Source organism: Mixophyes fleayi, chromosome 11 (genome assembly GCF_038048845.1).
Source record: "Mixophyes fleayi isolate aMixFle1 chromosome 11, aMixFle1.hap1, whole genome shotgun sequence".
Classification (NCBI taxonomy): domain Eukaryota; kingdom Metazoa; phylum Chordata; class Amphibia; order Anura; family Limnodynastidae; genus Mixophyes; species Mixophyes fleayi.
The window spans coordinates 21,274,076-21,301,560 of NC_134412.1; the positions used below are offsets into that span (position 1 = coordinate 21,274,076).

The following is a 27,485-nucleotide window of genomic DNA, read 5'->3' on the forward strand; positions in this document are numbered from 1 at the left end:
AGCATCCACACTGTAGCCTCCAGCACCCACACTGTAGCCTCCAGCATCCACACTGTAGCCTCCAGCATCCACACTGTAGCCTCCAGCATCCACACTGTAGCCTCCAGCACCCACACTGTAGCCTCCAGCACCCACACTGTAGCCTCCAGCACCCACACTGTAGCCTCCACCACACACACTGTAGCCTCCAGCACCCACACTGTAGCCTCCAGCACCCACACTGTAGCCTCCAGCACCCACACTGTAGCCTCCAGCATCCACACTGTAGCCTCCAGCACCCACACTGTAGCCTCCAGCTTCCACACTGTAGCCTCCACCACACACACTGTAGCCTCCAGCACCCACACTGTAGCCTCCAGCACCCACACTGTAGCCTCCAGCATCCACACTGTAGCCTCCACCACACACACTGTAGCCTCCAGCACCCACACTGTAGCCTCCAGCATCCACACTGTAGCCTCCAGCATCCACACTGTAGCCTCCAGCACCCACACTGTAGCCTCCAGCACCCACACTGTAGCCTCCAGCATCCACACTGTAGCCTCCAGCACCCACACTGTAGCCTCCAGCATCCACACTGTAGCCTCCAGCACCCACACTGTAGCCTCCAGCAACCACACTGTAGCCTCCAGCACCCACACTGTAGCCTCCAGCACCCACACTGTAGCCTCCAGCATCCACACTGTAGCCTCCAGCATCCACACTGTAGCCTCCAGCACCCACACTGTAGCCTCCAGCACCCACACTGTAGCCTCCAGCATCCACACTGTAGCCTCCAGCACCCACACTGTAGCCTCCAGCATCCACACTGTAGCCTCCAGCACCCACACTGTAGCCTCCAGCAACCACACTGTAGCCTCCAGCACCCACACTGTAGCCTCCAGCACCCACACTGTAGCCTCCAGCACCCACACTGTAGCCTTTAGCACCCACACTGTAGCCTCCAGCATCCACACTGTAGCCTCCAGCACCCACACTGTAGCCTCCAGCATCCACACTGTAGCCTCCAGCACCCACACTGTAGCCTCCAGCACCCACACTGTAGCCTCCAGCATCCACACTGTAGCCTCCAGCATCCACACTGTAGCCTCCAGCACCCACACTGTAGCCTCCAGCATCCACACTGTAGCCTCAAGCACCCACACTGTAGCCTCCAGCACCCACACTGTAGCCTCCAGCATCCACACTGTAGCCTCCACCACACACACTGTAGCCTCCAGCACCCACACTGTAGCCTCCAGCACCCACACTGTAGCCTCCAGCATCCACACTGTAGCCTCCAGCACCCACACTGTAGCCTCCAGCACCCACACTGTAGCCTCCAGCACCCACACTGTAGCCTCCAGCACCCACACTGTAGCCTCCAGCATCCACACTGTAGCCTCCAGCACCCACACTGTAGCCTCCAGCACCCACACTGTAGCCTCCAGCATCCACACTGTAGCCTCCACCACACACACTGTAGCCTCCAGCACCCACACTGTAGCCTTCAGCATCCACACTGTAGCCTCCAGCATCCACACTGTAGCCTCCAGCACCCACACTGTAGCCTCCAGCACCCACACTGTAGCCTCCAGCATCCACACTGTAGCCTCCACCACACACACTGTAGCCTCCAGCACCCACACTGTAGCCTCCAGCACCCACACTGTAGCCTCCAGCATCCACACTGTAGCCTCCAGCACCCACACTGTAGCCTCCAGCATCCACACTGTAGCCTCCAGCATCCACACTGTAGCCTCCAGCACCCACACTGTAGCCTCCAGCACCCACACTGTAGCCTCCAGCACCCACACTGTAGCCTCCAGCATCCACACTGTAGCCTTTAGCACCCACACTGTAGCCTCCAGCACCCACACTGTAGCCTCCAGCATCCACACTGTAGCCTCCACCACACACACTGTAGCCTCCAGCACCCACACTGTAGCCTCCAGCACCCACACTGTAGCCTCCAGCATCCACACTGTAGCCTCCAGCATCCACACTGTAGCCTCCAGCACCCACACTGTAGCCTCCAGCATCCACACTGTAGCCTTTAGCACCCACACTGTAGCCTCCAGCACCCACACTGTAGCCTCCAGCAACCACACTGTAGCCTCCACCACACACACTGTAGCCTCCAGCACCCACACTGTAGCCTCCAGCACCCACACTGTAGCCTTTAGCACCCACACTGTAGCCTCCAGCATCCACACTGTAGCCTCCAGCACCCACACTGTAGCCTCCAGCATCCACACTGTAGCCTCCAGCACCCACACTGTAGCCTCCAGCACCCACACTGTAGCCTCCAGCATCCACACTGTAGCCTCCAGCATCCACACTGTAGCCTCCAGCACCCACACTGTAGCCTCCAGCATCCACACTGTAGCCTCAAGCACCCACACTGTAGCCTCCAGCACCCACACTGTAGCCTCCAGCATCCACACTGTAGCCTCCACCACACACACTGTAGCCTCCAGCACCCACACTGTAGCCTCCAGCACCCACACTGTAGCCTCCAGCACCCACACTGTAGCCTTTAGCACCCACACTGTAGCCTCCAGCATCCACACTGTAGCCTCCAGCATCCACACTGTAGCCTCCAGCACCCACACTGTAGCCTCCAGCACCCACACTGTAGCCTCCAGCACCCACACTGTAGCCTCCAGCATCCACACTGTAGCCTCCAGCACCCACACTGTAGCCTCCAGCACCCACACTGTAGCCTCCAGCATCCACACTGTAGCCTCCACCACACACACTGTAGCCTCCAGCACCCACACTGTAGCCTTCAGCATCCACACTGTAGCCTCCAGCATCCACACTGTAGCCTCCAGCACCCACACTGTAGCCTCCAGCACCCACACTGTAGCCTCCAGCATCCACACTGTAGCCTCCACCACACACACTGTAGCCTCCAGCACCCACACTGTAGCCTCCAGCACCCACACTGTAGCCTCCAGCATCCACACTGTAGCCTCCAGCACCCACACTGTAGCCTCCAGCATCCACACTGTAGCCTCCAGCATCCACACTGTAGCCTCCAGCACCCACACTGTAGCCTCCAGCACCCACACTGTAGCCTCCAGCACCCACACTGTAGCCTCCAGCATCCACACTGTAGCCTTTAGCACCCACACTGTAGCCTCCAGCACCCACACTGTAGCCTCCAGCATCCACACTGTAGCCTCCACCACACACACTGTAGCCTCCAGCACCCACACTGTAGCCTCCAGCACCCACACTGTAGCCTCCAGCATCCACACTGTAGCCTCCAGCATCCACACTGTAGCCTCCAGCACCCACACTGTAGCCTCCAGCTTCCACACTGTAGCCTCCACCACACACACTGTAGCCTCCAGCACCCACACTGTAGCCTCCAGCACCCACACTGTAGCCTCCAGCATCCACACTGTAGCCTCCACCACACACACTGTAGCCTCCAGCACCCACACTGTAGCCTCCAGCATCCACACTGTAGCCTCCAGCATCCACACTGTAGCCTCCAGCACCCATACTGTAGCCTCCAGCACCCACACTGTAGCCTCCAGCACCCACACTGTAGCCTCCAGCATCCACACTGTAGCCTCCACCACACACACTGTAGCCTCCAGCACCCACACTGTAGCCTCCAGCACCCACACTGTAGCCTCCAGCATCCACACTGTAGCCTCCAGCACCCACACTGTAGCCTCCAGCATCCACACTGTAGCCTCCAGCATCCACACTGTAGCCTCCAGCACCCACACTGTAGCCTCCAGCACCCACACTGTAGCCTCCAGCACCCACACTGTAGCCTCCAGCATCCACACTGTAGCCTTTAGCACCCACACTGTAGCCTCCAGCACCCACACTGTAGCCTCCAGCATCCACACTGTAGCCTCCACCACACACACTGTAGCCTCCAGCACCCACACTGTAGCCTCCAGCACCCACACTGTAGCCTCCAGCATCCACACTGTAGCCTCCAGCATCCACACTGTAGCCTCCAGCACCCACACTGTAGCCTCCAGCTTCCACACTGTAGCCTCCACCACACACACTGTAGCCTCCAGCACCCACACTGTAGCCTCCAGCACCCACACTGTAGCCTCCAGCATCCACACTGTAGCCTCCACCACACACACTGTAGCCTCCAGCACCCACACTGTAGCCTCCAGCATCCACACTGTAGCCTCCAGCATCCACACTGTAGCCTCCAGCACCCATACTGTAGCCTCCAGCACCCACACTGTAGCCTCCAGCACCCACACTGTAGCCTCCAGCATCCACACTGTAGCCTCCAGCACCCACACTGTAGCCTCCAGCATCCACACTGTAGCCTCCAGCACCCACACTGTAGCCTCCAGCAACCACACTGTAGCCTCCACCACACACACTGTAGCCTCCAGCACCCACACTGTAGCCTCCAGCACCCACACTGTAGCCTTTAGCACCCACACTGTAGCCTCCAGCACCCACACTGTAGCCTCCAGCATCCACACTGTAGCCTCCAGCACCCACACTGTAGCCTCCAGCATCCACACTGTAGCCTCCAGCACCCACACTGTAGCCTCCAGCACCCACACTGTAGCCTCCAGCACCCACACTGTAGCCTTTAGCACCCACACTGTAGCCTCCAGCACCCACACTGTAGCCTCCAGCATCCACACTGTAGCCTCCAGCACCCACACTGTAGCCTCCAGCACCCACACTGTAGCCTCCAGCATCCACACTGTAGCCTCCACCACACACACTGTAGCCTCCAGCACCCACACTGTAGCCTCCAGCACCCACACTGTAGCCTCCAGCACCCACACTGTAGCCTTTAGCACCCACACTGTAGCCTCCAGCATCCACACTGTAGCCTCCAGCATCCACACTGTAGCCTCCAGCACCCACACTGTAGCCTCCAGCACCCACACTGTAGCCTCCAGCACCCACACTGTAGCCTCCAGCATCCACACTGTAGCCTCCACCACACACACTGTAGCCTCCAGCACCCACACTGTAGCCTCCAGCACCCACACTGTAGCCTCCAGCATCCACACTGTAGCCTCCAGCATCCACACTGTAGCCTCCAGCACCCACACTGTAGCCTCCAGCATCCACACTGTAGCCTCCAGCACCCACACTGTAGCCTCCAGCACCCACACTGTAGCCTCCAGCACCCACACTGTAGCCTTTAGCAACCACACTGTAGCCTCCAGCACCCACACTGTAGCCTTTAACAACCACACTGTAGCCTCCAGCACCCACACTGTAGCCTCCAGCACCCACACTGTAGCCTCCACCACACACACTGTAGCCTCCACCACACACACTGTAGCCTCCACCACACACACTGTAGCTTCCAGCACCCACACTGTAGCCTCCAGCACCCACACTGTAGCCTTTAGCAACCACACTGTAGCCTCCAGCACCCACACTGTAGCCTCCAGCATCCACACTGTAGCCTCCAGCACCCACACTGTAGCTTCCAGCACCCACACTGTAGCCTCCAGCACCCACACTGTAGCCTTTAGCACCCACACTGTAGCCTTTAGCAACCACACTGTAGCCTCCAGCACCCACACTGTAGCCTTTAACAACCACACTGTAGCCTCCAGCATCCACACTGTAGCCTTTAACAACCACACTGTAGCCTCCAGCACCCACACTGTAGCCTCCAGCACCCACACTGTAGCCTCCAGCACCCACACTGTAGCCTTTAGCACCCACACTGTAGCCTCCAGCACCCACACTGTAGCCTTTAGCACCCACACTGTAGCCTCCAGCACCCACACTGTAGCCTCCAGCACCCACACTGTAGCCTTTAGCACCCATAATAGCCTCTAGCACCCACACTGTGGCCTTTATCACCCTCACTAGCCTCTAGCACCCACTCAGCCTCCCATAACTTACCTTATTCCTTCCGCGCAATGTCTTCAGCACTTCTCACATGGGACGGCACGTCAGTCATGTGGTGCACGTCCCATGTGATAGCTGGGCTCTCACTGATAGGCGAGGGGACGGACGGATCAGGAGGATCCGCAGGAGCACTTACAACCCCAACCGGCACTTTTCTCTCCGGCCCGGAGGACATCTGGCTGAACCCGCTGAACCCGCTGCCAGAAAGTAAGTTTGCCCGCTCTCCTTCGCTCCATAAGACGCACACACTTTTTCCCCCACTTTTTATGGGGGAAAAAGTGCGTCTTATGGTGCGAAAAATACGGTATATATATTATATATAGTGAGTGTAGAGGATCTATGTTTGTTTTTGTTTATATAATGTAAGTCCCATGACTCTTGCACCCCATTTTCTACATTCTTTACATTTATTAATTCCAACTTGAGTCAGGTGAGTCCCAGGTCTCCCATGGCTGCTAGTGCTTGGGAAAGTCTTGCCTTTAAAAGCTGTGTGCAGGTAAGCCTTAAGCCCAGATAAAATATCATAGCATTTGATCATGTTAGGACTGGCCAGAATGGGAAGACTTTGGCGTCAGTTAGTCAGCTTAACATATATTGCAATATGTGGAACTAACATTCCCTGTTTTTAATATAGAACAGTACTTGGTACAGCATTAATTATATGACACCGTAAAAGCATAGTTGGCTATGCTATGGAAACATCCGGGAGTCCCCCAAATTATGAGGAGACCACCCGGATTTCCAAGAGAGAAGACAATACTCCCACAGAGCTCGTACCTGCCAAAAAGTAAAAGGGTATTGCGCCATCAACTCTGGCCATATCCGTAAACACGACACTGGGTGTTCCCTGAGGTGGGCGGGGCTTGATGATATGATTTCCCCATCCAGTTGATAATACAAATTATACAATCAAGCCCCGCCCACCTCTTATTTTCTTACCTTAGCTCCACCTCTCCAGGGACGACAAGTAGATAAGAATGGGTTAAAAAAAATGACACTGAAGCAGCTCACATGTATTTTGGAATATTAATATTTAATGGAAAACTCCAATTAGACATATAAAAATGATACCCTTGCACTTTTCTTATGCCAAGTCTGACCTGGCGCTGGAAAGGCGCTTTATTACCGTCACCCATTGAGTTTTATTATGTGTTTTTAAGCATTTTTATGTGCGTTCCACTTTAAACTCATGTTGTTCTGGTTTGATGCTGTGGACATGGCCTTCAAAATAATTCTGCCCCTGTCAGCTATTCTGGATGCACTAGATAAATATCCTTATTTGGCAATGAGGTTGTATTTTGAAAGGTGGATAGAAGTAATAGAGAAAAAATAAAAAAAATATAAATGGACTCTAACCCCACGAGCATGATTCCAGTGGCACATAAGTGCGTTTGCACAGCGTAAAGGTGCCTCTTAGTGCAAAATTTTTGCACTACGCATGCGCACAACTTGCACTTGTCTTGCACTTGTAGCCCCTCGTCTTTGGAGAGATGGATCTGGAGCATAAATGTGCAATTAGGAGCTTGAAGACACGAGGGGCCTGAGTCATTAAGGAAAGTAAGGCAAAAAAAGGAATAAATGTTCTCCGGGACAAACCATGTTACAATACAAGGGGTTCAAATTAGTTTATTATTTTGCACATAAGTTAAATACTATCTGTTTTTTTTCATCTAGCACACAAATACTTGATAGCTTTATTTTTACACAGAAATTTAAAGTTAATCTAGGACATACCCTACCCCAACTATAAATCTGTCCCCACATTTTAAATTTAGCTCCCCCTCCAATGCAACATGGTTTTGCCCAGGTGCAAAGTTACTCCTTATTTATGCTTTACTCTCCTTAATGACTCAGGCCCAAGGCCTTTGAGATGCGCTTTATATAGGGTTGCACATATCTTTAACTTGTAACAACAGGTTAGTTTTGTGGTATCCACTATGGGCTCTTGGCTTGAAAATTAATTGCACTTTTAAATATCTAATGCGACCCTATGCCATTCCAATTTATCATTTAATAGACGGACTAGTGGACGCTATAATATATGAAATTCTGTGTATTATTGAGCTAAATAGTATATTGAACAGATCATGCTTGCCAAGTTTCTTTAATGTGGACCTTTTAATGCAAACCACAATGCTAGAAGCAGTATTTGCAGCAAATAAGCCATATTTCAAAAAATAATCACAAGCCAATATAAAACAACAGTTATCATACATCCTTGCTCTCCAGTTCACTCACACTGATAGATGCCACTTTGAATCAATTAGTGCAATTAGTATAAACTTGAAACCCCACATCCATGTATTATGCGGATGTCTGTTCAATTACACCACTCCTGGAATTATGTAAGCGAAAGAAACAGAACTTTATGTTAATCAGATATTTCCTGGAAATGTCTCAACAAATGCATAAGAAAAGGACACAAATAAAACACATTTTAGTGTAACGTGTCACTGGCAGGCGGATTTAAAAACTTAAGCAATCTGTCCCATTCCATTGCTGATAGCTGCCCTCCATAAAAAGCGGGATTTGGGCAGCCCAGATGTTACCAAGCAGGAATGGCTGTCTTGCAGTCTACTAGGTAACAGTAATGCTCTGCACAGTTTGGCGGCTCCGCACACATAGGTATAGTCAGTGATGTCACTGCAAGTTTGAAAGAGACTGACTGACAAGCTATGCTGTGCTGTATGGCCAATCATCAACAGGTGTTGTATGTGTATTTTTCCTGCATGTGATGAAATGGCAGAAAGTACTCCATCACACTTTACTTAATAAAAACAAAGACTAACAGAAGGCCAGGCCAATTTGTCTTAATACATCATATATTACAAAATAAATGTTTGGATTTACCTATGAACTGTGCATATAATCACATGCAAATCATCTGCTTCATGTGAAATTACCTACGTACTGTGGAGACAACCATTGGGTAGGCATAACCAATATTCTTTAGCATTCCGCCAATCCGTTCACTAGGAATTGGTGATGTCACTAAGGCCAGAGGCAGAATATTGGTACCGCCCACAAAATGGTCCGCTTTAACCCTTCACGTTTTCATTCCACTAGCGGGGGGGGGGGGGGGGGGAAATAATTGTATTAACATTTCATGATACTTTTATGTAAAATCTAATTTAATGAAAGCTGTCAAAAGTAGGAACAGGGGAATAAACAGGAATAATGGTACAGGGTAAAGGAAGGGGTGATTGCATGTCAGAGTATACCTTGTAACTTTACAATGGAATGGAATGGATTAACAACATTCCATATGTGTTCTACATCTTAAACCAGGAACTGAATATTACTGGTGTGTGAGTTGCCCAATAAATGGCATTCAGCCTGTATATCACAACAAGTCCATACAATGGATTAATCTATCCCCAGCTTGATGTTGGTAGCATGGTAGTAGGGCCAACACAGCTTCATCGCTTGGGAATACTCGTGTTCCTTCATTTTATGAGATTTTGCTTCCCATTTATTGCACTTTTCCATGATAGCAAAAGTCTTTTTAGTCTGATTTTGGTGATCATCCTGAAATCATCTTCAGTCTCCAGTAAAACAAATTGGACCCTAAGTTTTTTGTTCTGCAAAGAAATATATATTTTTTTGTTAACAGTGGGGGAAAAAAACATTCAAATAATATTAGCTTTATTAAAAGAGTTCACATACGACTTGAGTGACAAGTAATAGCTACCAAAATTCACCCATTATTCTGGTTAATCTTATGTCATTACGCCCCCCTCTTGTAAATTGTCAGTTTATATTAATTCATTCTTATAGCCTGAGGAGAATGTAGTTGTCTTTAAACATTAAATATCACACCTTTGTAAGTGCTTATATTATGCTATTTTTTTCTAGTACTTCTGCATATTATGTTAATGAGCAGGAAGTGGGTGTAGTTTAATGCGAACGACAATGGCACGACACTTTTATAAAATATGCGTAATGTAGTTGTTTTTACAGGTTTTTTTCTAGACGGAATCAGCACTCTACAGTGATGGCCAAAAGTTTTGAGAATGACACAAGTATTGGTTTTCACAAAGTTTGCTGCTTCAGTGTTTTTAGACCTTTTTGTCAGATGTTGCTACTGTATATGGTGTAAAATTACAAGCATTTCATAAGTGTCAAAGGCTTTTATTGACAATTACATGAAGTTTATGCAAAGAGTCAATATTTGCAGTGTTGACCCTTCTTTTTGAAGACCTCTGCAATTCGCCCTGGCATGCTGTCAATCAACTTCGGGCCACATACTGACTGATGGCCGCCCATTCTTGCCTAATCAATGCTTGGAGTTTGTCAGAATTTGTGGGTTTTTGTTTGTCCAGCCGCCTCTTGAGGATGACCACAAGTTCTCACTGGGATTAAGATCTGGGGAGTTTCTTGGCCATGGACCCAAAATTTTGATATTTTGATCCCTGAGCTACTTAGTTATCACAAACTCCAAAGACCTTAATCCCATTGAGACCTCTGGTCAATCCTCAAGAGGTGGCTGGACAAACAAAAACCCACCAATTCTGACAAACTTCAAGCATAGATTAGGCAAGAATGGGCGGCCATCAGTCAGTATGTGGCCCAGAAGTTGATTGACAGCATGCCAGGGCGAATTGCAGAGGTCTTCAAAAAGAAGGGTCAACACTGCAAATATTGACTCTTTGCATAAACTTCATGTAATTGTCAATAAAAGCCTTTGACACTTATGAAATGCTTGTAATTTTACACCATATACCGTAGCAACATCTGACAAAAAGGTCTAAAAACACTGAAGCAGCAAACTGTGAAAACCAATACTTGTGTCTTTCTCAAAACTTTTGGCCATGACTGTACATGAAAAAAGATTGGGAATTATCCTGTCTTCAGATAATAGAGGATAGCTATCACAAAGTCTATTTTTCTTAAAATCTTTCTTTATTGAGGTGATAGCAAACAATTGTAACCAGTACTTCAAAACATTCAGAGACAAAAGAGTTTAGGGTGTAAATGTATCAAGCTGCCATTTTGAAATGTCAGTAATTTTCTTTGGTAAGTTTACAATGGCCACAAATCGCGAGAGAAAAACAGCCATTTTGAAGATCATACTAAAAATGGCTACTTAATATGTATGGCTACTAGGAAACTGGAATAACCGGTTATCTCTTGCGATTTGTGGCGATTTTAGTTACTGACTCAAAAACTGAAAAAATTAAAAACTTGCCATACACCTGAGTGTACCAGGGTCTGTCATATTGGTGTGAACTGACCTTCTCTGCCGGTGGTGTTAGTAATTGGAGCAGCACAGTAAGATTCCAGGATAGAGAAACTGCAGCCACAGAAGCAGCATTCATCCACTATGCCAGGGCGGGATTTGCTGCGGACAGAGCCGGGTTTACCTGAGACAACGTGGAAAACAGCACATGATGCACAATCAGCCAATTCTCCAACTAGCTCATAATTTATTGCAACAACTGATCATTGGTACCGTCAAACTCACAGTCACATACACGCAAATGGATTAGGACATGTTTGTGTGAAATTGGGTTATGACTTGCACGCTTTCTACCCTAATCTGTATCTATGTCTCTGAGGTCTCTCTATCTATGACTCTGAAAGGGGCTGGGGGGCGGCCAAATGCTTCCAAAGTGCCTGGTACGCTCTCAGGGGGGATGAGGCACGCCTCAAATGTATACCTCCCAACATTTAGAATCCCGAAGGCGGGGAAAATACCCCCTTACCGCATTCCGTCCAAACCCCACCCACATTTTTAATCACCCACCCACTCTCCTGTTAAGCCCCGTCCATTTATGGCCCATGAATCGGGGCCATTAGGGGGTATGATAATGTGATGTGGCCATGATGCACCTTGTCTTGTGACCAAGCCCCCTTCTCTGTCTCAAATTTTAAAAAATACACATGTTGGGAGGTATGTTGTCATCTATACATTATTATTTGTATGCAAACTATAATCCTGTGCACTCAGACTGATATACCCATAACAGTGTCAACATCAGCTGCTCCGGGCTGTACTATAGGTGCTACACCAGGCAAGTTTTACTAGTAGGATTAAGGCAAGATATAGGCTATTTGGTTCCGTCTAGAGTATATTTAAGTCATGGGTGTGTTTTGAATAAAAACCTCTATGCAATGGAGAGGATTACAATATATGCTAAATGCACTTTTTTGTCATGCCCATTTTCCAATTGTGGCACGCTGGTAGAAAAAGCCAACTCTACGGGCGAATTTAATTGCCGGTGATGTGCATGCAAACATAGCACCGCGCACTTTGCCGGCAATTACGGTAGAGATCTCTACTCATTTTGACCGCGTTCCTCCCTTTGGGATGCCCAGCAATTTGGACCATGATCAATCTAAGGAGGAATGTGCTCAAACTTTAATTTGGATGCCTAAATATAACCTAATCTTTATGTCTCAGTGATTTCACCAGTTTCTGTATTCTCAACACTACTGGTTCAGCACACAAAATGGCTGCCGTCATTGTGGGTAGGTCATACTTGCCAACTTTGGCAAGTTAGCCTCCGGGAGATCCAGGGCGAGGTGGGCGGGTGGGGGCGGAGCTCGGTGAATCGCATCATTTGGCCCCTGCACCCTAAACTGTCATCACAATTTCTAGCCTATTACAGCAGGGGGCGGAGCCACAATGACGCGTGAATCACATTCTAAGCCCGGCCCCCACCACTTAACTAATGAAGTGGTCAGGAAACCGGGAGTCTCCCGGACATTCCAGGAGAGCAGACAACTATGGGGCAGGTAACAGATACACTTTTAAACATAATAATATATTTTTCCACTGTTCATCCACTTGAATTTAGTAAAACAATCTGTCTCGCGCAACCTCCAACTCTGCAGCTCTTGTCAAGCTACAAGTCCCATGATGCATTGCCTTACTGAGGGCCAATGTAGTTTTATTAGTGAGATACCTACTGACATAGAAGCCTCTGCGTCCACAGATGAACTGCAGCATATCCACCAGTTCTGATCCACACAGCATCTCCCTGGAGCGGAGCCTGGCACAACGAGCATTGGCGACTCCAACATACAGCGTAAACACAAGAGACAGGCAAAGCACCATTTGACTGACACTGAACTGTGCTGCTTTCTATGAAAGGTGAAAAAGAAAATCAATGTTATAGGTAAACATGGTGAGGCCAAGGTGATTCGACAAGTACTTTGATTGTGTCATGCTGCCATCAGTATTTCTCTGACATATATGTCCAAGTTTTGCCTTTAAATGAATACTTTAATTACTATTTAAAGCAAAAGTCTTATTGAGGATTTATTGAAAAGATATTGATTGGTAAAGCCAATCAAATATTCTACCATTTGACATTATACTAAGGCCTTTGGATTACCATTTCCTTGTAGCCTAAACGTAAAATATAATGTTTATCTTGGTCAAAAAGGAGCAAGGCTGTTTCCATTCATGTTAATAAATGCAGATATGAGTTTGCAGATTAAGTGGAGATGTTGCCTATAGCAACCAATCAGATTCTAGCTGACATTCTGTAGAATGTACTAAATAAATGATAACTAGAATCTGATTGGTTGCTATCGGCAACATCTCTATTTTTTCAAACTTGCAGTTTTGGTAAATATACTCCCATGTCTCTTTGATTACAGGAAATCAGGACTGTACTAGGAAATTTGGGACTGTTTGGGGATGCTTATGTCTTATATCTTTTAAAGGTTAATTACACACAAGATTAATTTTTAACCCATCTATCCTTAAGTCCAACTGGCATAACTCTGGGTTTCATCCCCTCCAGTACTGTAACCGTTGCATTTCCACCGCTGTCAACTAATCAGTGCTGTGTCACTTTCTAACACTGACTGTGCAGACTCACAGCAGTCATTAGGAGAAGTAAGGTTGCGTTACTGCTGAGGGTGACTCTTCCCAAACTGGCGGTTCCTGTCATGGTGCCCCACACAGTTCTACCAGCTGGGGGAGGTGGCACTTTAGATAAATATTTGTTTTAATGTAAAATTTGCCTCTAATAAATAACACTCAAATATTAAAGAAAATATTACTCATAAACGTATCTGTTTAAAATACTCAAACAAATGATGTTTCAAATGATATTGTTAGTGGATTATTTATTAGATATCCCAAAGTTTGGTGTCTAATTTTACGAGCGGGCACAGAAGGGTCAATCCTGTTGCTCCAATTGTCCAATCTGGTCACACGTGTGGCACACACACACTCAGACTACTAATGGGTCCACTAAGGCAAGTCATACTTGCCAACTCTCCCTGAATGTCAGGGAGACTCCCTGAAATAGGGGTGATCTCCCTCACTCCCTGAAGAGTCTGGCATTCTCCCTGATGCTGAGCCAGTACAAGACGTGGTTGGCTTCGCCATCTGTGGCATGATGACACAGTTCAGAAATTGTGTCCTATGTCCATGTATTGATGCCTATGGGGGTGGCCATTTTCATGGAGACCAAGATTTAATCAAAGACTGACAGGTAATACCCCATTCATACTGCACCAAAAACCCGGGTTTTTGCAGAGGCACGCTGAAAAACCCGGGTCTTGGTGCACTGGATACAACCACAGAATTACATAAAACTATGTGCATTTTTCTAATGAAATAAAACGACAATGTTCAGATTATTTTACACCACATTTACAAAATAATTAAGCTCATAGGTTAAATAAGTATTTTTTGTCGTTAGGAGAAAAAAATGCAAGTAAACCGGTTTTGCAACAACCTATGCACACCATTAAACGTTACTTGCCTCAGTTAGACATGTAATGCAGTTATTCTTAACCATACTTGTCTACTCTCTCGGAAATCTTGGGAGACTCACGAATTTCAGGGAGTCCTCTTGGATTCCCGGAAGAGTAGGCAAAGCTCCCGCATTCGCCGAAATTCACTGCATTGAATGGAGGGGCCGGGCTTAATCGCGTCATTAAGCCCCGCCCCCGCTATTCAGTTCCGTGAATTTCTGCATTCTATAGTGGGGGCGGGGCCATGATGACGGGACAATGTCACCACGCCCCCCTCCTACCTTGTCACATGAAATCTTAAAATTTATCATGTATGTTCTTCACGTTACATTGACGTGACATTGTGGACGAGCGTATGATTCAAACTTTGTGGCTAAAGTTTGGGAGATGCCCTGTGCTGATTCAGCATGACGATGCCCCCGGGCAAGAGGCGAGATCGATACAGAAAGATTTTGCCAGTACCCTGTCTTCAGTACCCTTTTTCTCCCAGCATGCCCAGTTGTAAGTTCTGTGCAGAGCAGGTTCTGATGATCTAATAGGATTTTGGTGGGGAAGCGCAAAATTTTTGTAAACCAAAACTGAAAGTCATTCTAAAATATAAGAATAGTTTTTCTCCAGAAATCATGAAAGAGAAATGCAGTGAGGTTTAAATCTTGTAATTTTCCCATGGTATAGGCTGAAGACAATGAGCCATCCTTGGTGGGTGCTTGAGGAGAAGCAAGTAGGAAAGATACAAAGATGGCGGCACGGGCAGACATGGCAGCTCCACTCCCCCTTCATATCTTCACCCTCAGTAGCGCTCGTATACTCCTCCGTTCTGCTGTACAGTTCTGGTTTTAATGAAAACTTAGTGAGTGACAAAGATTGTCGTGACCCTTTTAGAAGCACTGGAACATATTGATGGGGGTGGCTGCAGGAAGTCGGGGTTGAAATTAAGGACGAATTCGTCTTTACCTACCGCATATTGGCCTCAGGGCTGCCAAGAAGAATTCAGGGCCCGGGTACAACAAATTCATGGGGCCCCCCTCATAGTCAAATAAGCCCCAAAATTTTTTTGCGCCGCCTTACGGCGGCGCAAAAAATTTTAAAAGTATGGTCATGCATTCAGGGGCGTAGCTAGCCAAACGGCGGTGCAAAAATTTTGGGAGGTGTGGTCATGCATTTTGGGGCGTGGCAAACGTGCCATTGGGGCGTGGCTAACATAAAAACCACTAGGCTCTCAATTCGCCGGAGCGTCACATATGTTCAAGCACTCCTGACTTTCAGGACATCTACCACCACAGTGTAGTATACAAACAATGCAGTGTGTACACAAACAGTTCAGTCTTGGCCTACACCTTACATTGGGCACAACATTCACCAAAAATTGGTATTGTCCCTACTAGAATCACAACATTTCACACACTGTGCTGCTCTCTCCTACCTGTTCTTCTCACTTTCTCCACCTGTGGCTGCTGGTTTCTTTAGTTGTGGCTTGTCCGGATCCAGAAATGTTGAAGGACCTATTTTGAAAAAAAAATGGCTACATTTAGAAAATTACAGCCAGCCCCGGCGTTAAATCAATAGCACCCACGATTAATAATTAGGCCTTCCTCCAGCCCCAACATTAAAATAATACTATTTACATTTAATAAATAAACCTATTTCACTTCCTGCAAACAGCCCCAGCAATACCTATTTCCCGCAACCATCACTGCCATTAAATAATTCATAGTCACATTTAATAAATAGACCTCATTCTCCCTAAACTCACCCCAAGATTCAATAGCCCCCAAACCACCCCATCTTAAATTAATAGTCCCTACTATTAAATTGCCTCACCATCACCCTACAAACAAAATAGCGCCCATTAATTAGCCGCCACCTACCTCACACACACTACATTGCAACAAGCCCCCTGTGCCATCACACACACAATACTGTGCCCCTTCATCACAACTACACTGTACCCCCTTATGCTCACACTGCGACCTCCATGCTGCTTTTCCCCCTTCTTTTTTACTTTGTGCCTCTCTCCCACTTTTTTTATTCCTCTGTTCCTCTCTCCCACTTTTTTCCTCCTCTGTTCCTCTCTCCCACTTTTTTTTCCTCCTCTGTTCCTCTCTCCCACTTTTTTTTCCTCCTCTGTTCCTCTCTCCCACTTTTTTTCCCTCCTCTGTTCCTCTCTCCCACTTTTTTTCCCTCCTCTGTTCCTCTCTCCCCAATTTTTTTTATTCCTCTGTGGCTCTCTCCTTTTTTTCCTCCTCTGTTCCTCTCTCCCACTTTTTTTCCCTCCTCTGTTCCTCTCTCCCCAATTTTTTTTATTCCCCTGTGGCTCTCTCCTTTTTTTCCTCCTCTGTTCCTCTCTCCCACTTTTTTTTCCTCCTCTGTTCCTCTCTCCCACTTTTTTTCCCTCCTCTGTTCCTCTCTCCCCAATTTTTTTTTATTCCCCTGTGGCTCTCTCCTTCTTTTCCTCCTCTGTTCCTCTCTCCCACTTTTTTTTCCTCCTCTGTTCCTCTCTCCCATTTTTTTTCCTCCTCTGTTCCTCTCTCCCACTTTTTTTTCCTCCTCTGTTCCTCTCTCCCACTTTTTTTCCCTCCTTTGTTCCTCTCTCCCCAATTTTTTTTTATTCCCCTGTGGCTCTCTCCTTTTTTTCCTCCTCTGTTCCTCTCTCCCACTTTTTTTTCCTCCTCTGTTCCTCTCTCCCACTTTTTTTTCCTCCTCTGTTCCTCTCTCCCACTTTTTTTCCCTCCTCTGTTCCTCTCTCCCCAATTTTTTTTATTCCTCTGTGGCTCTCTCCTTTTTTTTCTCCTCTGTTCCTCTCTCCCACTTTTTTTCCCTCCTCTGTTCCTCTCTCCCCAATTTTTTTTTATTCCCCTGTGGCTCTCTCCTTTTTTTCCTCCTCTGTTCCTCTCTCCCACTTTTTTTCCCTCCTCTGTTCCTCTCTCCCCAATTTTTTTTTATTCCCCTGTGGCTCTCTCCTTCTTTTCCTCCTCTGTTCCTCTCTCCCACTTTTTTTTCCTCCTCTGTTCCTCTCTCCCACTTTTTTTTCCTCCTCTGTTCCTCTCTCCCACTTTTTTTCCCTCCTCTGTTCCTCTCTCCCCAATTTTTTTTTATTCCCCTGTGGCTCTCTCCTTTTTTTCCTCCTCTGTTCCTCTCTCCCACTTTTTTTTCCTCCTCTGTTCCTCTCTCCCCAATTTTTTTTTATTCCCCTGTGGCTCTCTCCTTTTTTTCCTCCTCTGTTCCTCTCTCCCACTTTTTTTTCCTCCTCTGTTCCTCTCTCCCACTTTTTTTCCCTCCTTTGTTCCTCTCTCCCCAATTTTTTTTTATTCCCCTGTGGCTCTCTCCTTTTTTTCCTCCTCTGTTCCTCTCTCCCACTTTTTTTTCCTCCTCTGTTCCTCTCTCCCACTTTTTTTTCCTCCTCTGTTCCTCTCTCCCACTTTTTTTCCCTCCTCTGTTCCTCTCTCCCCAATTTTTTTTATTCCCCTGTGGCTCTCTCCTTTTTTTCCTCCTCTGTTCCTCTCTCCCACTTTTTTTTCCTCCTCTGTTCCTCTCTCCCACTTTTTTTCCCTCCTTTGTTCCTCTCTCCCCAATTTTTTTTTATTCCCCTGTGGCTCTCTCCTTTTTTTCCTCCTCTGTTCCTCTCTCCCACTTTTTTTTCCTCCTCTGTTCCTCTCTCCCACTTTTTTTTCCTCCTCTGTTCCTCTCTCCCACTTTTTTTCCCTCCTCTGTTCCTCTCTCCCCAATTTTTTTTATTCCTCTGTGGCTCTCTCCTTTTTTTTCTCCTCTGTTCCTCTCTCCCACTTTTTTTCCCTCCTCTGTTCCTCTCTCCCCAATTTTTTTTATTCCCCTGTGGCTCTCTCCTTTTTTTCCTCCTCTGTTCCTCTCTCCCACTTTTTTTTCCTCCTCTGTTCCTCTCTCCCACTTTTTTTCCCTCCTCTGTTCCTCTCTCCCCAATTTTTTTTTATTCCCCTGTGGCTCTCTCCTTCTTTTTCCTCCTCTGTTCCTCTCTCCCACTTTTTTTTCCTCCTCTGTTCCTCTCTCCCACTTTTTTTTCCTCCTCTGTTCCTCTCTCCCACTTTTTTTCCCTCCTCTGTTCCTCTCTCCCCAATTTTTTTTTATTCCCCTGTGGCTCTCTCCTTTTTTTCCTCCTCTGTTCCTCTCTCCCACTTTTTTTTCCTCCTCTGTTCCTCTCTCCCCAATTTTTTTTTATTCCCCTGTGGCTCTCTCCTTTTTTTCCTCCTCTGTTCCTCTCTCCCACTTTTTTTTCCTCCTCTGTTCCTCTCTCCCACTTTTTTTCCCTCCTTTGTTCCTCTCTCCCCAATTTTTTTTTATTCCCCTGTGGCTCTCTCCTTTTTTTCCTCCTCTGTTCCTCTCTCCCACTTTTTTTTCCTCCTCTGTTCCTCTCTCCCACTTTTTTTTCCTCCTCTGTTCCTCTCTCCCACTTTTTTTCCCTCCTCTGTTCCTCTCTCCCCAATTTTTTTTATTCCCCTGTGGCTCTCTCCTTTTTTTCCTCCTCTGTTCCTCTCTCCCACTTTTTTTTCCTCCTCTGTTCCTCTCTCCCACTTTTTTTCCCTCCTTTGTTCCTCTCTCCCCAATTTTTTTTTATTCCCCTGTGGCTCTCTCCTTTTTTTCCTCCTCTGTTCCTCTCTCCCACTTTTTTTTCCTCCTCTGTTCCTCTCTCCCACTTTTTTTTCCTCCTCTGTTCCTCTCTCCCACTTTTTTTCCCTCCTCTGTTCCTCTCTCCCCAATTTTTTTTATTCCTCTGTGGCTCTCTCCTTTTTTTTCTCCTCTGTTCCTCTCTCCCACTTTTTTCCCTCCTCTGTTCCTCTCTCCCCAATTTTTTTTTATTCCCCTGTGGCTCTCTCCTTTTTTTCCTCCTCTGTTCCTCTCTCCCACTTTTTTTTCCTCCTCTGTTCCTCTCTCCCACTTTTTTTCCCTCCTCTGTTCCTCTCTCCCCAATTTTTTTTTATTCCCCTGTGGCTCTCTCCTTCTTTTCCTCCTCTGTTCCTCTCTCCCACTTTTTTTTCCTCCTCTGTTCCTCTCTCCCACTTTTTTTTCCTCCTCTGTTCCTCTCTCCCACTTTTTTTCCCTCCTCTGTTCCTCTCTCCCCAATTTTTTTTTATTCCCCTGTGGCTCTCTCCTTTTTTTCCTCCTCTGTTCCTCTCTCCCACTTTTTTTTCCTCCTCTGTTCCTCTCTCCCACTTTTTTTCCCTCCTTTGTTCCTCTCTCCCCAATTTTTTTTTATTCCCCTGTGGCTCTCTCCTTTTTTTCCTCCTCTGTTCCTCTCTCCCACTTTTTTTTCCTCCTCTGTTCCTCTCTCCCACTTTTTTTCCTCCTCTGTTCCTCTCTCCCACTTTTTTTCCCTCCTCTGTTCCTCTCTCCCCAATTTTTTTTTATTCCCCTGTGGCTCTCTCCTTTTTTTCCTCCTCTGTTCCTCTCTCCCACTTTTTTTTCCTCCTCTGTTCCTCTCTCCCACTTTTTTTCCCTCCTTTGTTCCTCTCTCCCCAATTTTTTTTTATTCCCCTGTGGCTCTCTCCTTTTTTTCCTCCTCTGTTCCTCTCTCCCACTTTTTTTTTCCTCCTCTGTTCCTCTCTCCCACTTTTTTTTCCTCCTCTGTTCCTCTCTCCCACTTTTTTTCCCTCCTCTGTTCCTCTCTCCCCAATTTTTTTTTATTCCCCTGTGGCTCTCTCCTTTTTTTCCTCCTCTGTTCCTCTCTCCCACTTTTTTTTCCTCCTCTGTTCCTCTCTCCCACTTTTTTTCCCTCCTTTGTTCCTCTCTCCCAATTTTTTTTTATTCCCCTGTGGCTCTCTCCTTTTTTTCCTCCTCTGTTCCTCTCTCCCACTTTTTTTCCTCCTCTGTTCCTCTCTCCCACTTTTTTTTCCTCCTCTGTTCCTCTCTCCCACTTTTTTTTCCCTCCTCTGTTCCTCTCTCCCCAATTTTTTTTTATTCCCCTGTGACTCTCTCCTTTTTTTCCTCCTCTGTTCCTCTCTCCCACTTTTTTTTTTATTACTCTGTGGCTCTCTCCTTTTTTTCCTCCTCTGTTTCTCTGTCCCCTTTCTTTATAGTACTGTCCCTCCCTGTTTTCCTCCCCTTGCCTCTCCGTTTCTTTACTTACCTTTTGTCAACTTCTTTCTTTTCTTTTCTGCTCTTCTGTCTCCTCTTTTGTCTTCTTTCTTCCTGCTGGCTGCAGCGCTCCTCACTGACTGACAGGCGTGACTTGATGACGTCACGCCCAGCAGTCAGTGTGAATGGAGGAGAGGAGGGACACGGCGCCGCGCGATCACGTGAGTATTTTTTATTTTTATTTTTTTTTCTTCCAGCTCCCATGAACCCCCACCCCACCCCCCCCACCCCCCCCCCCCCCCCCCCCCCCCCCGCGGGAAAAAAAAAAAAAAAGTTTTAAAAAAAATAGCGCAACAGAGAAAAATAATAAAAAAATAAAAATAAATTTAATTAGCAGCGAGGGCCCGGCCCGGGCCCCCTGGCATGGCCGGGCCCGGGTAAACTGTACCCGCTCCCCCCCCCTCTCGGCGGCCCTGATTGGCCTAGCATGGTAGGAGAGGGGGCGCTATGAGCCTATTAGCCTAGGGCGGTCTGAACCCTTAAGTGCATAGTTGCCTACTCTCCCGGAATGTCCAGGAGGCTCCCGAATTTTTGGGAGTTCTCCCGGAACTCCTGAGAAAGCAGGCAAACCTCCCGGATCCAGCTAACTCCCTTGGTGAAGTGGAGTGGGCTTAAATGTGTCATCGTGGCACCAATTGACAGGGGGTGGGGCCTAATAATGCAATTCCCATGGCCACGCCCCCTCAACGGACCCCCTCCCGAACAGTTTCTTTGAAAAGTCGGCGAGTATGCTTAAGTTCACTTCCATCTTTGTGCGAGAGATTCCTCCTGAGCGTGCTCAGTGCTGATGAGTATGTCTCTCCATGCACAGCTGATAATCACTGACCTGTATACAGCACACCCCTGCTTGAGAGTAACCCTTTGCCAGATCATTGACATTTGTGTCTGTGTTCGACCTTAATAGCAGTCTGCTTTTATGCCTAGTTCACTGTGCATTGACCATGGCTTGGATCTCATAGATCCCTGACCTTCTCTCCTGTTTCTGACCTGTTAGTCTGCCATGATCTGAGGCCTGCTTTCTGACCATTCCGCCTGTCTCTTCCCCTGGACCTTATCTTGCTTCCATCTCTCCGCCCGAGTTCGTAACAGATTTAAATTAAATTGTGAACTAGGTTGCATGGCATTGTTGTATGGGTATGCACCTAGGCTGTGGTAATCACTATGTTAATTATACATGAAATAGAATACAATCGAGGAAAAATTAGATGGAAAAGGACTTGGGAATACTAGCTAACAGAAAGCTGAGCACACAGTGTCAGGTAGCAGCTGCAAAGGCCAATAAAATCCTGGGATGAATAAAAAGAGATCAATTAACATTGTATAAGTCGCTAGCTAGACCACATCTTGAATTTGGAGTACAGTTTTTGGTAGCTCACTGTAAGAAGTACATAGAAGAACTCAAGAGGGGTTAGAAATACTAAGTTTGTTTACTTTTGGAAAAAGGTACGTTAGAGATGTATACAGAGGATTAGGTGTTATCAATTACAAATGGAAGAAGTTTCACTATGAGCATTGGAAGGATTCTTTACTGTAAGGGCAGAAAAGCACTGGAATTCCTTACCACATACGGTGGTGATGGCCAATTCACTAACACAATTTAAAAATGGAATTGCTGCCTTTCTTACAAAAAAAAAGTATCTGTATAATTAGTAGAGGACATTATGAGGGTGATTGATCAAGAGATTTTATCCGATTACCAATCCTGGAATAAGGAAGGGGTTTTTTTTTTCACCTGTGACACTAAATAGCAAACCTAAATAAAATCTAATTATTGCTGTTGAAAAAGTCTAAATTGCCAGATTCAACCTTATTGCTGTCACTAATGAGGGCGAAACCAACCGTGAAGACACTATGCCCTGATAGGTGAATAGGGCTCTTCAATACTGTCCCAAACACCATTTTTCATGCACTAATAAAGATCAGAAGAATTCCACATCACCTAATATTGTGCTCTATACCATCACACTAAGGGGTGTATTTGCTAAACTGCGGGTTTGAAAAGTGGAGATGTTGCCTATAGCAACCAATCAGATTCTAGTTATCATTTATTTAGTACATTCTACAGAATGGCAGCTAGAATCTGATTGGTTGCTATAGGCAACATCTCCACTTTTTCTAAATCATAAGTAGCAAAGAACTAGAGGATTGCAGTACAGTGTGATGTACAGCTGTATAACCAATGTGTGCTGTCACTGCGGGGCTGATTCATTCAGCAATGTGCCAGTTTGCGCAACGTATCTTTTCCCACAACGTACGCTCAGAAAGCGAACGTGCACAACTACAGCTATTCAGAACTGCAACTTGGCACTTACGCCTGAAGAGCATACTTACCAACTTTTAGTTGTTGTGCTCCGGATCAGCTGGGGGCGTGGCTTGCCGAATTGCATCAGTTGGCCCTGCCCCCTAAACAGGAAACACAATTTTACCCTATTCCAACAGAGGGCAGGGCCAAGAAAGATGAGAGAATTGCATCACTAAGCCCCGCCCCCACCCTATAACATTATTATGATGTTACATGCAGGAGGTTGCCCTGCTCTCCCAGGAGTCCGGGAGGACTCCCAGAAATTCAGGGGAGTCTCCCGGACATTCAGGAAGAGTAGGCAACTATGCCGAAGAGGCATGATGGGGGGGTCCAACATAGGCAATGTACAGTAAAGTCGTGTTTGAGCAATTGCGTACAGATTCAGACTGGCTCGGAGTTGCAATTACGGCTGAAAAAGTGGTTTTATTTGAGGGTAGTCCGTGGCAGGTGTAAGTAGCGGATGATGATAACGACCACCCGAACTTGTGAACCACTTGTAATTAGAGATGTGCGATGCTTATTGAGTTTAGGGGGAATATTTACTAAACTGCGGGTTTGAAAAAGTGGAGATGTTGCCTATAGCAACCAATCAGATTCTAGCTGTCATTTTGTAGAATGTACAAAATAATGATAACTACAATCAGATTGGTTGCTATAGACAACATCTCCACTTTTTCCAGACTGCAGTTTAGTAAATATAACCCTAGTAGTTTAGGATTTACCTAAATTCGGGGCTGTCCTGCTGGAATCAGGACAGTTGGGAGGCATGCAACCATGCAACAAAAAAGGATCAGAACATCAAAAAATGGCATTTACATTGTGGGCTGTATTTTTGCAGCTTTAGAAATGACTGTTCTCTTCCTTTGCAAGAAAGGTGTAGCCTTATATTTTATTGTATCATTCATTTGTTGTCATTTTAAACATAATACAGTCCACACGTCTCTTATATATCGAGGGCGTGGAGATGCTGATTTATCGTTTTTTAATGCCTCACTAAAAGCAAAACCCTGAAAAGTACAGTATCGTTGCCAGCAATCACAGTGCACGTATCATTTCCATGGCGAATCAGCAATCAGCATCTCTCAGTCTCTAGACAAATATTGAAATGTTTGTTTGACTGTGTGAGAAGTGTGGGGGGGGGATAGGGTCATGGGTGCACAGCTGTTCATAGGTAAAATAGACAAGATAATCGGATTCTTAAGCAGGACAGACCAAACACAAACATTGGCATACCCATTACTTTTCTGAAACAAAGCAAGACAGTAAGGGTTTGGTACACACAGGTGTTGAAAAACAATGCTAGATAGATCATGGAGTCAGCCTTGTACTTTGCAGTCACTTTTAACAGAGTGTTAGAATCACGTTCTTTAACGCTCTTCAAAGCTTCCCTAAAGCGCAGCGTGCTAAACGCTTAACGCTTATTTCACTGAGCGTTAACGCATCCTAAAACTTCGGCATAATTGCCAAACCTCTGCTCCGGGAGATTCTGGAGCGGTGGTCATGTGACAGGCGGGTAGGAGGGGGCGTGCTGACGCTATTGCGCCATGGTAGCCCCCCCCCCTGCTAAGAAATGGTAACATTTACTGCACTTCAAAAGAGGGGGCGGGGCTTGACAGAAAATCACGTCATTAAGCCCCACGTCCGGGAGAATGCCTCCTCTCCCAGGAGTCCGGGAGGACTCCCTGAAATTCGGGAGCCTCCCAGAAATTCCGGGAGAGGAGGCAAGTTTGAGCTTCAGGCAACACCGAAATTGACAAAAATTAAAATTGCCCTCATCTGCGTTGGCTCGCCCTTACTGTACATTGCCTACGTTCTAATTAATTGTTATTATTAATAATAATAATAATAATAATTGACTGTTAAGTATTGGACATTACTCTTTGTATACATAATCTATATGCATATTAAATCCTTCGGCTTCAGACAATGTGGCTATTCTCAGTTGTCTGTATCTCACGGATCTGATTTTGCAAAAAAACTTGCACATTGCACTGTTTGCATACTGATAGAAGACAATTGGTAAATATTAACTTCACGTTATAGTTGAATGTTGGTTTTCCATTATATTCATACCGCGGACACGGTAACAGCAGACAAATTGTGTCAATGTTCTGCTTTTGTGTAAATTAAATGTAACCTTTGTATACCTGTTCAGCAGAGGTTAATCAATAAATAGCATATGAAACTACTGTCTTTCTTCACAGTTTAAGCGTAGGCAAAGGCATATTGCTGCTGGTAGAAAGACTTCCTAGTTTATTCTAACACAGAGGTAGTTGTTGTGGGACTACAAGTACTAGCATGCCCTGCAATCGCTTTCATCGCAGCCGGAGAGCCGCAAGTTGCATTAAGGATAGTAGGCGTGGTAATGCCACAACGGGCATTGCTCAACAATAAAAGACAATTATACAATTATGAGGCAATACTTAGAAAAAATAGCATTTATCACAATATATAGACACAATTATATAAAAATATATAAAGTTGTACAAAACACATAATGATGCACAGTGGGTGATATGCAAAGGATATTTTAACTGCTTTTCAATTCAAAAGGACAATATTGAAAGGTTTTATCTCCGTTTTATCATCTATGAGAATTGACATTTTGTTTTTTGTAGTGTGCATTGAAAAAGGAAGATTATCATATAATATCTACACGCACATTGCAGAAAGTTCTTAAAACTGCATTGAAGTTAGACAACTGTATTTTAATAACAAAAAAAAGTAAAATTACATTTTTTGACAAATTATTTTCAAATGTTAAATCTGTGGGGGGGGGTTTTATGGGTCAGAAATGGTATTACTAAACGTCAAACATCTAGAAGTGTCACATTTTTCATTGTTTATTGTTGCATTCTGTTAAACACAGGTTTTGTAAACGCATTTGAAAATAAGATGGAATTAAAAATAAACATGTGTTGCAACATTTTTCTGCCATAAAACCCATATTGCCACTTTCACTGATAGCCCTGTAGTTTATGCCTGATCCAGAATTAAGGAATGACACTTTTGTGTTACTATTTTACTGTTTGTTTCGGCTACAGTAAATCCAATTTGCCAAATAGCAACATAAATCAGAGGAGATTTTAATTTGTATCTAATGTTAATGCAAGTATCACTTTTTAAGTTGCTGAGCATGCTCAGTGTAATAATGACATACAAGCATGTTAATTAACCCAGTCTACGCCCACAGTGGAACAGAATTTGCAAGGGGTTAAAGATTTTTCACCAACAACAGCTGCAGATTACATAGAATACTGCTTTACATTGCCTCTGTAACAAGCCAGGATCAGTGGACTTGCCTAGAAGCAAACAGGGTTTTGAGGTCAATGTTCAAAGAGAGCAAGACATGGGAATTAAAATGAAGACGTTACCTTTCTTGTCTGCTTTGGCCTTTTTTGGCTTTTCCAGTCTTGAAGGCACATGACTGTCAGTGGCCAGTATTACCGACTGTATGATGGCATGCAAAATGTTTTACCAGCTCATAGGGCTGCTGAGCAGACAGGACTTTGCACTGAGAGAACTCTCAGGCCATGTAGCAGCCAGTTCTGATGTCCAAGAGGTATTTGTCTGAGAGAAGCCCATGGGAAGAACAGGGTAACTCAGCAGTGTATGGATTTGAAGGGTGGAGGAGGTTCCTTAGTAGCTGTCCAGCTGGGAGAGAGGGGGGAGGGTATTCCACCTAAAATTCAGTGTATAATACAAATATTGCCCTTCTTGTCCCTTGCACACCGTTTCCCACGTAGGCTTTATTCTTCGGGTGGGTGTTATTAAATATTATTGTTTATTTTACGTAGCGCCAATTATAATGCACAGTGCTGTACGGAGAATATGTAACCGTTCACTGACCCCATTGAAGCTTGCAATCTAAATTCCGTACCACACACACGGATCGATTCTCTCAGGAGCCAATTTACTTATCAGAATGTTTTGGGAGGAGACCGGAGCACCTGGAGGAAACCCAGAGAGAACATACAAACCCCACACAGATGGGGCACTTCTTAGGAATCGAACCCATGGCCCCAGCGCAGTGAGGGAGCAATGCTAACCACTGTGCCAACAGGCCGTCCAAACTGTAACTGGTAGAAATTTAGTAGAAACATAGTAGCCGCGATATAGGTATTATGTCTCAGGCGTTAGTTCCCGGTAGGGCGTGGGTATGGAAATGTATTGCTTTCTTATGCGGCAATGGCACTTCCAGCATTTTATGAGTTAAATGGCTAAGTATTAATAAAGTGCATGAGGTTGCTGATATTTTAGAATGGTACTATAGATTTGCGGTGCCCCAAATCATCAGATCACACTCATTACATGCAAGTTCTTGTTATTATTATTTAGCTATAATACACAAGTCATGTTACTATATGGATAAACTATTGTAAATAATATCTGTATAATATCGTTGCTTATAATCTGTGAGTAATGATGTCATAAAGGTCAGGAAGGTGAGTCTTTTATTAGTCCGCAATCTCCCCACATAAATTCCATAATT

At 45.8% G+C, this 27,485-nt stretch overlaps 1 protein-coding gene across 1 annotated transcript; it reads right to left on the minus strand.

Annotated features, from left to right (window-relative positions):
* Nucleotides 1-6,880: 6,880 nt before the first annotated feature.
* Nucleotides 6,881-26,589, minus strand: LOC142106969 (insulin-like growth factor 3.L). The gene is made up of 4 exons (XM_075190048.1): nucleotides 26,368-26,589; nucleotides 12,781-12,955; nucleotides 11,103-11,231; nucleotides 6,881-9,449 (listed from the first exon to the last, which is right to left on the minus strand). The coding sequence occupies exons 1-4, from the start codon at nucleotides 26,416-26,418 to the stop codon at nucleotides 9,436-9,438; spliced, it is 369 nt and encodes a 122-aa protein (XP_075046149.1). The 5' UTR covers nucleotides 26,419-26,589; the 3' UTR covers nucleotides 6,881-9,435.
* Nucleotides 26,590-27,485: the final 896 nt, after the last annotated feature.

Excerpts from the sequence above, each read along its gene's own strand:
- LOC142106969 (XM_075190048.1), bottom strand. The coding sequence starts at position 26,418 with ATGTGCCTTCAAGACTGGAAAAGCCAAAAAAGGCCAAAGCAGACAAGA. Across the intron at positions 12,956-26,367 it reads GGCCAAAGCAGACAAGAAAG|AAAGCAGCACAGTTCAGTGT; the intron begins GTAACGTCTTCA and ends CACCTTTCATAG. Across the intron at positions 11,232-12,780 it reads ACGCAGAGGCTTCTATGTCA|GTAAACCCGGCTCTGTCCGC; the intron begins GTAGGTATCTCA and ends ACGTTGTCTCAG.